Source organism: Peromyscus californicus, unplaced genomic scaffold (assembly GCF_007827085.1).
Source record: "Peromyscus californicus insignis strain IS unplaced genomic scaffold, ASM782708v3 Scaffold_3__1_contigs__length_106647218, whole genome shotgun sequence".
Taxonomy (NCBI): Eukaryota; Metazoa; Chordata; class Mammalia; order Rodentia; family Cricetidae; genus Peromyscus; species Peromyscus californicus.
Genome location: NW_026294551.1, coordinates 51788490 through 51801566, shown reverse-complemented (window position 1 = coordinate 51801566; position 13077 = coordinate 51788490). Strand labels below are relative to the sequence as shown.

The 13077-nt window shown below is 39.2% G+C and overlaps 1 protein-coding gene across 3 annotated transcripts in view; it reads left to right on the top strand.

The window, feature by feature from the left end:
* Window positions 1-13077, top strand: part of Rabep1 (rabaptin, RAB GTPase binding effector protein 1) — a 106201-nt gene that overhangs the window by 48622 nt on the left and 44502 nt on the right. For all 3 annotated transcript variants that reach the window (XM_052756404.1, XM_052756402.1, XM_052756403.1), the window contains exons 6-8: window positions 5424-5559; window positions 9870-10048; window positions 11953-12084. In XM_052756404.1, the coding sequence (XP_052612364.1) occupies window positions 5424-5559; window positions 9870-10048; window positions 11953-12084 (447 nt within the window). The remainder of the gene's footprint in view (window positions 1-5423; window positions 5560-9869; window positions 10049-11952; window positions 12085-13077) is intronic.

The following is a 13077-nucleotide window of genomic DNA, read 5'->3' as shown; positions in this document are numbered from 1 at the left end:
AGGTGAAAACAAATCAAAGGATATACAGAATTAGAAATTAGTGAAGGAGAAAGTTAAAGAACCGAGGAGGATGTCAGTATAAAAAGGTTGAGAAATTTGTACAGAAAATGAAAAGAAAAAAAATGGTAATCAGAAATCAAACGGGGCATGACTACTGATATAAAAATAGTAGATACTATAAATAGTGTCATACCAGTACATTTGAAAAAAAAAAATGAAAAAAAAAATCTGCTGGTCATAGTAAATGCTAGTAATCCGAGCACTTGGGAAGCAGTGGTAGAGGATCCGACTGTCAAGGTCAGCCTGAACTAATGAGGCCTTTTTGTAAAACAAAACAAAACAAGTTGTTATAACAGGTAATTAGTCAAGTTTTCCTCAAGATAAAATAGAAAAGCTAAAATAGTAATCATTACAGAATCTGGAGCCAAAAATCCTTTTTTGGTGTGTGGTACATGTATGTATGTATGTTTGATGTTTGTGCGCAGGTGTGCAAGCCCATAGGAGGTCACGGAGGCCAAAGGAAGGTGTGCAGCGTTGTGTTCTGTCACTCTCTGCTTTGTCCCTTGAGATCAGGTCTTTCACTTGAACCTGGAGCTAGGCTGGGGGCCAGCAAGTGCCAGTAAACTTCCTTTCTCCACATCCCCACAGTGCGGGGTTTACAAGTACATCCCGAGCTTTTTGTCTAGACTCTGGGGATTTGAACTGAGGTTCTCATGCTTTTACAGCTCAGAATGGCCTAAGACTTGCTGTCTAACTTACAGTGATCTTGAAATTCGGTCCTCCTGTCTATACCTTCCAGATGCTAGGGTTTTAGACAAGTGCCACCGTGCTCTGTTCATGTGGTGCTGGAGAGTGGTCTACCGTGTCTTGTATGGTAGGTAGGCAAGTCCTCTACCAACTGAGCTATAGCCTCAGCCTTGAGTCAGAGCCGGTCTTTATCTGGCTTCCCCTTCCCAATAGACATCAGACTTAGTTGGTTTTGGAGCCATGTTTGTCCCACCAAAGTGATAAACCTTATATAAACCTTTACAAACAGTGTCAATTAATAGAAGAAGAAGCTTCTCTAATGTGACTAGTGAATCAAATAACACACAGGAAGATGATATAAAAAAACCTTAGGTAACAGCCAAAAATATACACATATTCTCACAATTTAAATATGGTGTATCATTTGAAAACTGGTGTATTACATGATATTGCAAAACAATGTATTTATGTTGGACTTGAAAAGATTTTGATCAATTTAAGTATACAGTGACTTAATACAGACTTATTAAACCTTCATCAAATATAGTGAAAGAATGTGTAGCAGTCTTAACATTAATGATGGGAACATTATCTGAAGAACTGTACTCAGTAATTTTGTTTAGGTGGTTTTGTTTACTTTACTTGTTTTGTGTTTTGGTCCAAGATGATGCAAATCAACATAGAGAGAGAGTCAGAATAGGAAAAAGATTAGTACACACCTGTAATCCCAGCAATAAGGAATTGAGTACCACCCCATCTTTTAATTAATTAATTTTTATATTTTTGAGACAAGGTCTTTTTCACTGTATAGCTCAGGCTGGCCTCCAACTCAGCGTCCTCTTGCTTCCTTCTCAGATGGTGGGATTATAGGCATGTGCAACAATGTTCCTTAAGTTTTTAAAAATAAGATAAAATACTCTGGAAGAAGCATTCAAAATTTGGTTATATTATGATATAAGTTTCCTTGTTAATGAGTTCAATTCCCAGCAACCACATGGTGGCTTACAACCATCTGTAATGAGATCTAGTGTACTCTTCTGGTGTGCAGGCAGAACACTGTATACATAATAAATAAATAAATACATCTTAAAAAAAGTTTCCTTGTTAAAAGATAATCTAAAAAGTTAAAGAGAAAAGTTATACACTGTAAGAAAAAAAAATGTGTACCTCATGCTTGACAAAGTTACTATCCAAAATTAGCAAAACTCTACAAAGTCCTTCTATAAAAAAGAGGTCCAGTAGAAAAACAATTGGAGTATATGAATATACAGTCACAAAGGAGGTAGCAGATAATTAATATGTATATATTTAAAAATCTTCAAGGTTGAGTGTGGTGGTGCATATCTTTAATCCCAGGATTAAGGAGGTAGAGTCATTCGAATCTCTGAGTTGGAGGACAGCCTGGTTTAGTTTGTGAGTTGTAGGACAGCCAGGGGTACATGGAGAACCCCCCCCCCCCCCAAAAAAAAATCAGATATATTAGGAATCAGGGAAATGCAAATAAAAGTGGGATTCTATTTTAGTCTAAAAAGGCTCTGAAGTCTTCCAGATTTGTTTCTCTTGAACCACTCATGGTTCATGTGTGCCGAACAGGTATAGCAGCTTTCATTGTGGGGCACGTTCAGTCGACTGTTATAGAGCTTGCAGCTGACGTGGCTTCCTTCCCCTTTCTCCTAATAACATCTACTCTTCTTGGAGAGGTAGTGTCCGCAGTTTGTCCTTACCCTGTCTCTGTTGTTTGGAATGTTATAACTGTCCATTTGTGTAATTTTTTTCTTTTCTTTTTTAATTTTTTTTGAGATGTGTGTGGGGGTGTGTCTTACAGTGTAGCCCAGGGCAACCTGGAACTTAGAGCAGTACTCCTGTCTTAGCCTCCTGCGTGCTGCTGCACTTATAGGAATGAATAACCACAGCTGGCTCCCTGCTTGAGTGCATGTGTGTGTGTGTGTGTGTGTGTGTGTGTGTGTGTGTGCGCGCGCGCGCGTGCGTGTATCTGTCTGTGTCTGTGTGTGTTTGAGACAGGGTCTCACTATGTAGTCCTGGCTGTCCTGGAACTTGCTATGTAGACCAGGCTGGCCTTGAACTCACAGAGATCTGTGGTGGTATTGTGTTCCCCAAAATATTGTGCACGCTAATAAACTTATCTGGGGTCAGAGAAGAGAACAGCCACAATATTAAACATAGAGGATAGGCAGTGGTAGCACACGCCTTTAATCCTAGCATTCCAGAGACAGAAATCCCTCTGGATCTGTGAGTTCAAGGCCACATTGGAAACAGCCAGGCATGGTGACACACGCCTTTAATCCCATGAAGTGAGCCTTTAATCCCAGGGAGTGATGGTAGAAGGCAGAAAGATATATAAGGTGTGAAGACCAGAAACTAGAAGCATTTGGCTGGTTAAGCTTTTAGGCTTTTGAGCAGCAGTTCAGCTGAGACCCATTCTGATGAGGACTCAGAGGCTTCCAGTCTGAGGAAACAGGATCAGCTGAGGAACTGGAGAGTTGAGGTAGCTGTGTCTTGTTCTGCTTCTCTGATCTTCCAGCATTCACCCCAATACCCAGCTCCAGGTTTGTTTTTATTAATAAGAACTTTTAAGATTCATGCTACATCGATCCACATGCCTTTGCTTTGAGAGTGGTGGGATTAAAAGTGTGTACCATTATGCCAGGTCCTCCGAATGGTTCTGAATTGGGCTGTTAGGGAATGTGGAATTCAAGATGTTCATATGCTGTGCTGCTACTTGAGCGCCATCCTAGAGTTAGTAATAACTTTTGTTAGGTGTTAGAAATTCATCATCTTTTTAATTCAAAGAGGAGTTTATTAAGAGGTGATATGTAGTACAAAGTCTGTGGTTATAAGCCATCCTTGTTATAACTGCTGAATTGACTGTTACTGTCACCTGGTAACAGGTGTTGAAGAAAACACCTTATGACACTCAGCACTTTGCCATGCTGACTTATTGTCAGCTTCAGCAAAGCACTAAATTGCAGTAAATGATCATTTTAGTCTCTATTGTACATAAGGTCTAAATTGTTAGATCCTAGAGATAAGATAAAGATCTTTGTGAGGTCATATGACCTGGCTTTATTTATTTATTTGTTTGTTTGTTTTTCGAGACAGGGTTTCTCTGTGTAGCCCTGGCTGTCCTAGAACTCACTCTGGAGACCAGGCTGGCCTCTATCTCAGATCCAATTGCTTCTGCCTGTCCAGTGCTGGGATTAAAGGCGTGCACCACCATTGCCCTTCGAGCTGGCTATTTTAAACTTGAAAAAGTAGGATGGTTCATGAGAAAGATCTTGGAATTTGAAACTAGGTGTAACCATTTGAAAAAACTGAAAGTTACCCATAAATACTAAGTTTAGGATAGACAGTTTACATGTCAAGATAAAAAATAAAAATCAAATAAAATAAATGATACTTTTGTCCTGCATTGTTTTGGTAGTATTGAATTTTATTTTGGTTACTAGTCTCAGAAAATATATTATGAAAAGACAGGATTTAAATTTTTTTCTGCACTTGCCTTCAAGTGTGTGTGATTATGATGAGACTAGTAATTTTGTACATCATGACTTCCTCTCTTGAAAGAAATTTCACTGGTCATGATGCACTTGTAAAGGTCAGAGGACAACTTGGCAGCAGTTGGCTCATTCCTTCTGTGGGTTCCCTGGATCAAGCTCAGGTCGTTAGTCTGGGTGGCAAGCACCTTTATCTGCTGAGCCATCTCAATGTCCTAACTTCTTCTTCAATTCCTATGGGTATATGTATTGATCAAAATGAGTTGTTTTTATAAATGGAAGACATTTGGAATCATCTCACCAGAAATCAGAAGTTAAGAGAGGGGCTGGAGAGATGGCTCAGCGGTTAAGAGCACTGGCTACTCTTCCAGAGGTCCTGAGTTCAGTTCTAGCAACCATGTGCTAGCTTAAGCTGTCTATAATGAGATCTGGTGCCCTCTTCTGGTGTGCAGGCATACATACAGGCAGAACACTGGATGCATAACGAACAAACAATAAATAAATGTTTAAAAGAGTTAAAAGAACATTATGCCATTTTTATCTTATCTAAAAGGTGGGGGCGGGATGGCTGGGAAGAGGTAATGGGTTAGACTTCAATCCTTGGAACCTATAGGGGAAAAGAAAGGGCATGGTAGATGTGTTTGTAATCATAGCATAAGAGAGGTGAAGACAGGCAGATACTTGGGGCCTACTAGCTAGCCACCATAACCTACTAGGTAAGTTCCAGGTCAGTGACAGACCCTATCTCAAAAAACAAAACCAAACCTCACGAGGCTGGTGCCTGAGGAATGACACCTGTAGTTGTGGGATTTACACATATTTGTGCACCCATGCATATATGTGCACTTCCACCTAAATATGCACATATGTGCATGCACACACATAAACAAATCATATCTGTGTTGCTGAAAAGGAGAACAAACAAGTATATACATGCATTGCTATGGAAATACAAATTAGAAGTACCTTTTTGAAAAACATGGTATAAAATCATTACATATAATCTCAATTATATATTTACCTAAGAGATAGAATTATGGCTAGCATCTGTTCTGTTATTTTCTAAATTTGTATCATATTTTAAAGTTTAAAATACAGCCGCTGATACTTTATTTGCCATTCCTACTATGGTTGTAAAGTTGAGTTTTGTACTTCTTTCAGGTTAAGGAGCTGAATCATTATCTGGAGGCCGAGAAGTCTTGTAGGACTGATCTGGAGATGTATGTAGCTGTTTTGAACACTCAGAAATCTGTTCTACAGGAAGATGCTGAGAAATTGAGGAAAGAATTGCATGAAGGTAAATAATATGTTGTGTATATTTTTACTTTATTCCAAGAGAAATTCCAAAGTAAAATTTATATTGATTAGTAACAACAACAAACCCAAAGCCACCAAAGCAGCATGCTAGTGATTCAGTTTAAGCTTTATCGTCAGTTTGAAAGCTCTTGTGAAAACTGCTAAGGGAATTTGGATTGTGAGGAGCTTCTTCCACCACCAGCACAGTAATAACTTCACAAGGCATGAGCTCAGGACAGAAAGGTAATGAAGTTAGACGTTTTCTGCTTAAAGTGCTGTAGTCTGCATAATCATTCAGAGAGAAGTAAATTAGCAAAAGTGAGAGTTGGGTAGAGAGGGCCTCGCGTAGTATCCTGCTTTCTACAGGCCAGTTTTGATTTCACTATTGAAGTAGCAATGTGATGTACAAGTGAACTCTGTATTTCCACAAATTAAAAAAAAAAAAAAAATTAAAAAGCAGCTGGGCCTGTGTGTGGTGGTTTACACCTTTAATCTTAACACTTGAGAAGCTGAAGCCAAGGGATTATGAGTTTGAGACCAGTAAGACTCTGTCTCAAAAAAGAAAAAAAACCACAAAACCAAAACCAAACCAAAACAAACAAATATAGATTGGAGAGATAGGTCAGCAGTTAATAGCACTACTATTCTTTTTTTTTTTTTTTTTCTAGACAGGGTTTCACTGTGTAACCCTGGCTGTCCTGGAACTCACTCTGTAGACCAGGCTGGTCTCAAACTCACAGAAATCCACCTGCCTTTGCTGAGATTAAAGGTGTGCTCCACAACTGCCCAGTGAGCACTGCTATTCTTATAGAGGACATCTTGCAGAGATTTGGTGGGCAACTCACAATTACCTATAACACTAATGCCTGCTCTGGGGTATCCAGTGTCCTGTTCAGACCTCTGCAGGTACCTCTACTTGTGTGCATATAATCATACCCCCCTCATATATGCATAATTGAAAATTAAAAGTGAAATACTTTCAAAAATCATTTTATTTTTTGAGATCATAATATAATTGCATCATTTTCCCCTTCCATTTCTTCCTCCAAATGAACCCTCCCATAAGTCTTGTTCTCTTTCAAATTCTGGGCCTCTCTTTTAAAAACAAAACAAAACATTAAAAAAGGAGGCAAACAGCCGGGCGATGGTGGCGCACACCTTTAATCCCAGCACTCGGGAGGCAGAGGCAGGAGGATCTCTGTGAGTTCGAGGCCAGCCTGGTCTACAAAGTGAGTTCCAGGAAAGGCGCAAAACTACAGAGAAACCCTGTCTCGAAAAACCAACAAAAAAAAAAAAAAAAAAAAAAGGAGGCAAACAAATTTCTCCAAAACAAACCAAAAGAAAAAAACCACTATAAAATTGAATACTTGGGATAGAGTGATAACTGCTGTTTCCTTAACACATCAGATAGCAAGATAGAGCAACACATGTAGCAACTGCAATTCTGAGGTCACAATGAGTGTAAGTGAGTAAAGATTGAGACTGGCAGCACATACCTGTGATCCACTTGGACCTAGAGCCAGGAGAGCCAGGAGTTCGAGGTCATCTTTAGTTGCCACTTATCAAGTTGGAATCCAGCTCAGGATAGAGACCCCATTCCCCCACATCCCCAGAAGACACCTGTAGCAACCATACTGAAACATGAAAACAGGTGTAATTTCTGTTGGAAATGGTTGTGGGTATTGTTATGCTCCTGTGGTTCGTTGGCAACATTTCACAATAGTACAATAGAAGGAAATGAAATCCAGCTAGGGGATAGTGAAAATAAAGTTGTAACTTTTAAAAAAGAGAGAGGCAAGCACTCCTAGGCTATAGCCCCAGCCTCCTCTTATTTATTTATTTTTTTCTTATACAAATTGAAATCTTACTGGAAACATATTTTAGTGTTTAGGATGTAGTCTGTAGTGGTAGAATCCTATAGTGGATACTTTTATCAAATGCTGTGGAAAATAGAGATGTGAACAATATATAGGATTATATATGATCTAGCTTTCCTCTCCAGATAGTTGAAAACTGAAATACATGCCTAAAGAATTACTACATAAAATGTTGTGAAAATATCCCAACCTTTAAGCAGGTCTTGACCTTCAGGAAACAGTTTTTACGTGTGCTGTTGGAATCAGAAAGACACCTATACTGTCAGTGGGTGTCCAAAAGACGTTTCAGTTTGATTAAAATTAAAGTTATCAAGTTATTTAAATTTAAAATTTGTGTCCTAACCCTTCTAAAAATAGTGTAAGTCATTGAGGTTATCAAACCTTCCTAATATATATGAGAAAATATCAAAAGGTCCATTAAAATGAGGAAGTAAAATAATTTCTGGTGATTGGGGACTTAGTTTGGTGGTAGAGCACTTGCCTAGCAAGCACAATGTCCTAGATTTGGTCCTTAGCTTTAAAAAACAAGTAATTAAAACAAAACAAAAACTCCAGTACTGACACATAACACATCAAAAAAGTGTCTTGCAGTGGTTGAGATGTCTCTGTGGCCAAGTCTGATGACCTACATTTAATCCCCAGGATCTCCATGGTAGGAGGAGAAAACTAACTTCTGTAAGTTGTCCCCTGACCTCCACATACACACAACCACACACACAAAATAACTAATTAAAAATGTAATAAGAAATAAAAGAAAAAAATAATAGAATCTTTAAAAGAAAAGATAAAAATTGAGAAGCAATGTAACAGTCTACCAGCAGGTTATTGTCTAACCTGGTCATTAGGGATGCAGTCATAGCTAGGCAGCTGCTGGTTAGAGCCTGGTCATTAGGAATGTAGTCATAGCTAGGCAGCTGCTGGTTAGAGCCACCATACAGCTGCCCTCCTGGGAAGTGGGTTGAGATGGGGCAGTACTACTGACAAAGAGTGGCCAGTTCTTTTTGTCCTTTAGATAGGTTTCTTTAAAAATCAAACAAACCAGGCAGTGGTGGTGTACACCTTTGATACTAGCTCTTGGGAGGCAGAGGCAGGTGGATCTCTGAGTTGGAGGCTAGCCTGGTCTACAGAGTGAGTTCTAAGACAGCCAAGGATAAATAGAGAAACCCTGTCTTGAAAAACCAAACCAAACCAAAACAAAACAAAAAAGTATTTAAAAAAATTTTTTTAAAAAACATTTTTGGAGGCAGAGGTTGCCCAGGCTGTTCTTGAACTCTCAAGCCCCTCATTAGCTTGTACTCAGACTACTATATCCAGCTGAAAGAAGTTATGCTCAAATGGTGCTTTTAAAACTCATTTTAAATATTTTTTGGTGTTGTTTTTTCTAAAGTCAAGTTTTAAGTGTTTTTGTTTTTTGTTTTTTGAGACAGGGTTTCTCTGTGTAGCTTTGCGCCTTTCTTGGAACTCACTCTGTAGCCCAGGCTGGCCTTGAACTCACAGAGATCCGCCTGCCTCTGCCTCTCAGTGCTGGGATTAAAGGCGTGCACCACCGCCTAGCTTAAGTGTTTTTTGAAACATGGAACACAGGCCTATGTGTGCAGCTAAGGGAGTATAAGCAAAGTGGGCCAGCAGGTGTGATGGCACACACCTAGAACCCTAGCACACCAGAAGTGGAAAGAAGCTTCTATGTTCTTGGGCTACACAGTGAATCCACCCCCCACCCCCCACCCCCGTAGTTCAGCAAATTAGTATGCAAGAGAAAATGGACAGATATGGTACTGGACTAGTGGACATGGGCCAGGTCATGGAGACTTTATACTTTAGAGGTCAGGCTTTATCAGGTGGGATGTAAATGAGCCTTTGAAGATTTTTTTTTTTTTTTTTTTTTTTTTTTTTTAAGGTTTTTCGAGACAGGGTTTCTTTGTGCAGCTTTGCGCCTTTCCTGGATCTCGCTCTCTAGACCAGGCTGGCCTCGAACTCACAAAGATCCGCCTGCCTCTGCCTCCCAAGTGCTGGGATTAAAGGTGTGCGCCACCACGGCCCGGCGCCTTTGAAGATTTTTAAAACAATATTATATTTTCTCAATATTAGGTTTGTGTGTGGTGTATTGTGTTGTGTCCCAGGAGAACATAGTGATAATTAAACTCTTAAGCTCTATGTCCTACAGTCAAGAAACACTAACATTTTTTATTTAATTCAGGTTTTCTAAAACTTACGAAGTGCAGAAGTTGTTTGTCTGTTCCTTAGGGCACAGTTGGGGACTCTGCTTTAGAGGTTGGTGGGAACAGTCATCATATTCAGGTGTAGGTTGCTTGTTGGTGTCAGTCAAGAGGCAAACTCACAGAATAGAATGCTGGCCAGACCTGTAGGAGTCCTGTGCTAAAGAAGTTGCCTACCATTAAAATGCAGTGTTTTTGATTGGGGGGCTCCTAAACAGTTTGCCATCTCCTGGAGCAAGAACGACAACAACACAACCAGTTAAAACACACATGGCAGAAGGCCAATGACCAGTTTCTGGAGTCCCAGCGTTTGCTGATGAGAGACATGCAGCGGATGGAGATCGTGCTGACTTCCGAACAGCTCCGACAAGTTGAAGAACTGAAGAAGAAAGATCAGGTGAGTAGGTTGTTGGTGGTTGTTGTTGTTGTTGTTGTTGTTTTTTTTTTAAGATTTATTTTATTTTTAATTATATGTATTTGTGTGTAGGGGTTGTGTACTTGGGTGCACATTGAAGCTGGGGCATCAGATCCCTTGGAGTTACAGGGGGTTGTGAGCCAAACTCAGATACTATGCAAGAGCAGCAGGCACTCTGAAACTCTGAACCATCCCTCCAGCCCCAGATAGACTATTTCTTAGGTATCATTGTTAATAATTGTGCTCGCTTCTGTATTGTCTTGTGTATGCTGGAGGCTAATCTAAACTGGAGCAAGATGTTTTGTGCCATTTTATTATCATTTATTTTTGATGTTGGGGAATCATACCTAAAGGCCTTGCTCATGCTAGGGAGATGCTGCTCCATTGTGCAACATCTCTAACCCGTATTGACTTTATTTTTAATGTCACTTTGAAAAAACACAGTAGCCAACCAGATCTGGTAACACATACTTTTAATCCCAGCACTTGGGTCTGTAGTTAGAGTAATGAGTATGAGATAGCAAGACTCAGCTCAACTTTATAAATTATCTCATCCTGGGAAGAAACTGATTTAGAAATAACCCTCTTTGGAGACTGAAAGATGCAGCAGTACATATTTCTGAGAAATTTCAGTGTTTCCCCAGGATAGCTGTGCAAAAGTATTCTCCACTTTTCTAGGTATTAAAATATTTTAATTTGCTGTATGTGACTTAGGTTAGATTTTGTTTCTCAGTTTTCAATTTTAAATCTTTTTCTTTTAATTCATAAAGTATAGATTTTTATCTCATTAAAACAGTCTTTTACTTTGAAGATGATTGTTGAAGCCTTTATTAATATTTGTTGTGTTAGCATTGTGCTAAGGCTTTATAACGCTGCATCTCCAGCGTTTCCCAGCAAACAAAATGCCTCCTCTCCCTGAGGAGGCATTACAGAGCCATCCCTGTGTTGTAGAGTAGGAAGCAGGCAGAGGTGATGGCGGTGCCCAGGTTGGGGCAGTTCAGCCCAGAGTTTAATTACTTAATCACCCTCCTGTTTGTTCCTGCCTTCACTTGTCATGCACTCACCACGTGTGAGTCTTGTCAGCCTTCTGTTTTGCAAATGCCTCATTTCTCCTGGAGCCCTTAGTGATCTTCTCTTTCTTACCTGGCAAATACGTCTTACTGTCTTTCAAGATTACAACCTTTGGGTCCCCTTTGCTGGCTGCCTTAAATGCATCCAGTCCGTGATTTCTTTCTCTTGCAGTATTCTGTGTGTGCTTGTAATTATATTTGTTCCTCACTAGACAGAAAAGATAAAGTCATCTTTGCTGAGTGAATTGTTACTTGGAATTTGATCATCCTTTCGTATTTTATATTAATCTCCTTTTTCCTGTCTTTCCCCTCCCCTCTCTTCCCTCTTTCTTCTCTCTCTCTTTTAAGTTTTATGAGATAGGGTCTCACTATGTAGCCCAACCTGGCCTTGAATTTGTGCCTCTACCTTAGCCTCCAAATTGCTGGGCTTACCGCCATTATCAGTAGTACCAGCAGTTGTACATGTTTTGAATGGGAGTGTGATGTCAGACTAACTTTTTCTGTTTTCTGTAGTGAGATGGGATTGTTCTATGTAGTTTTCCTGTTTTGGATGATCAGGAGCAGGGTGTTGCTTTTCTTTTGTTTGCCTTACTTTTGTAGTGTGCTTTTTAAAAAGTTGCTTCCTGATTTTCTTACTTTGTGTTTATAGTAGTAAAATGGTGAGGTTATATACTGATTAAGAACAAATAATCTTGTGTCTAATTTTCTGTTCTCATAAAGATCTCTGTTCTTGTTTTGAGTGGTTGAAGAACTGTATGACTCTTACATATAGATTACCTAGGTAGCTAAATAATGCTCTTTTTTTCTAACTTTTAGCAGGAGGATGAACAACAAAGGCTTAATAAGAGAAAAGATAACAAAAAAACAGATACTGAAGAAGATGTAAAAATACCAGTAGTATGTGCTTTAACTCAAGAAGAATCTTCAACACCCTTATCAAATGAAGAGGTATGGTGAATTTATGACTACAGCTGTTTTATATGGTGGATGGGAGAGGCTGAGATGAGAGGCTTTCTGGAGCCCAAGACTCAAAAGTATTTCGAAAAATTTTATACGTAATGTTATAATTTTTAGTTTTTTTCTATGTCAGTCAGTTACCTTGTATATTAGTAAGGATATTGATCATTGTGATTAAACACCATGACCAAAAGCAACTTGGAAAGGAAAGTTCTTTAGTTTACAATACTCGGGTCATACTCCATCACAGAGGGAAGTTAGAGCAGAAACTCATGCAGAGGCCATGGAAGAATGCAGCCACTGGCTTGCACCCCAGGACCACCTGTCCAGGGTTGACACAGCCCACAGTGGGTTGAGCTCTGCACATTAATCCCTAACATGTTCCTCAAGCTTGCCACAGGCCAATGCTCTGGTGAGAGTATTTTTTTTTTTTTAATTGAGGGTCCCTCTTCCCAAGTGACTCTACTTGTTTCAACTTGAAAAAAACTAACCAGGACACCTTGTTTATGTGGAAACTACGTAAGTGAAAATGAGATAAAATGGTAACTTTGTTCTTAGTTACTCTTGCAATATTATAACACTATTTGAAAACATACTGAAGTTTCATTCACCCTTTAAAATTAGTAGATATTCCTTTACTGGTAGTTCCAAAATGTCATACATTAGAACAAGTCTTTAAATGAAAAGGTTTTTGTTTTGTTTTGAAGCAGAATTGAGGGTTTATTGAAGATTATTATAATTATTATTTTGGTTTTTCAAGACAGGGTTTCTCTGGTTAGCTCTGACTGTTCTGGAACTCACTCCGTAGACCAGACTGGCCTTAATCTCACAGAGATCTGCCTGCCTCTGCCTCCTGAGAGCTGGAATTAAAGTCATGCACCACTGTCCAGCTTAAAAAATTATTAGAATAACAAATTTAAGTCCAGAGTTAATAGAAAAGAGTCAGGGAAAAGGATAAGACACATTCAAGTGTGAGCTTTTCAA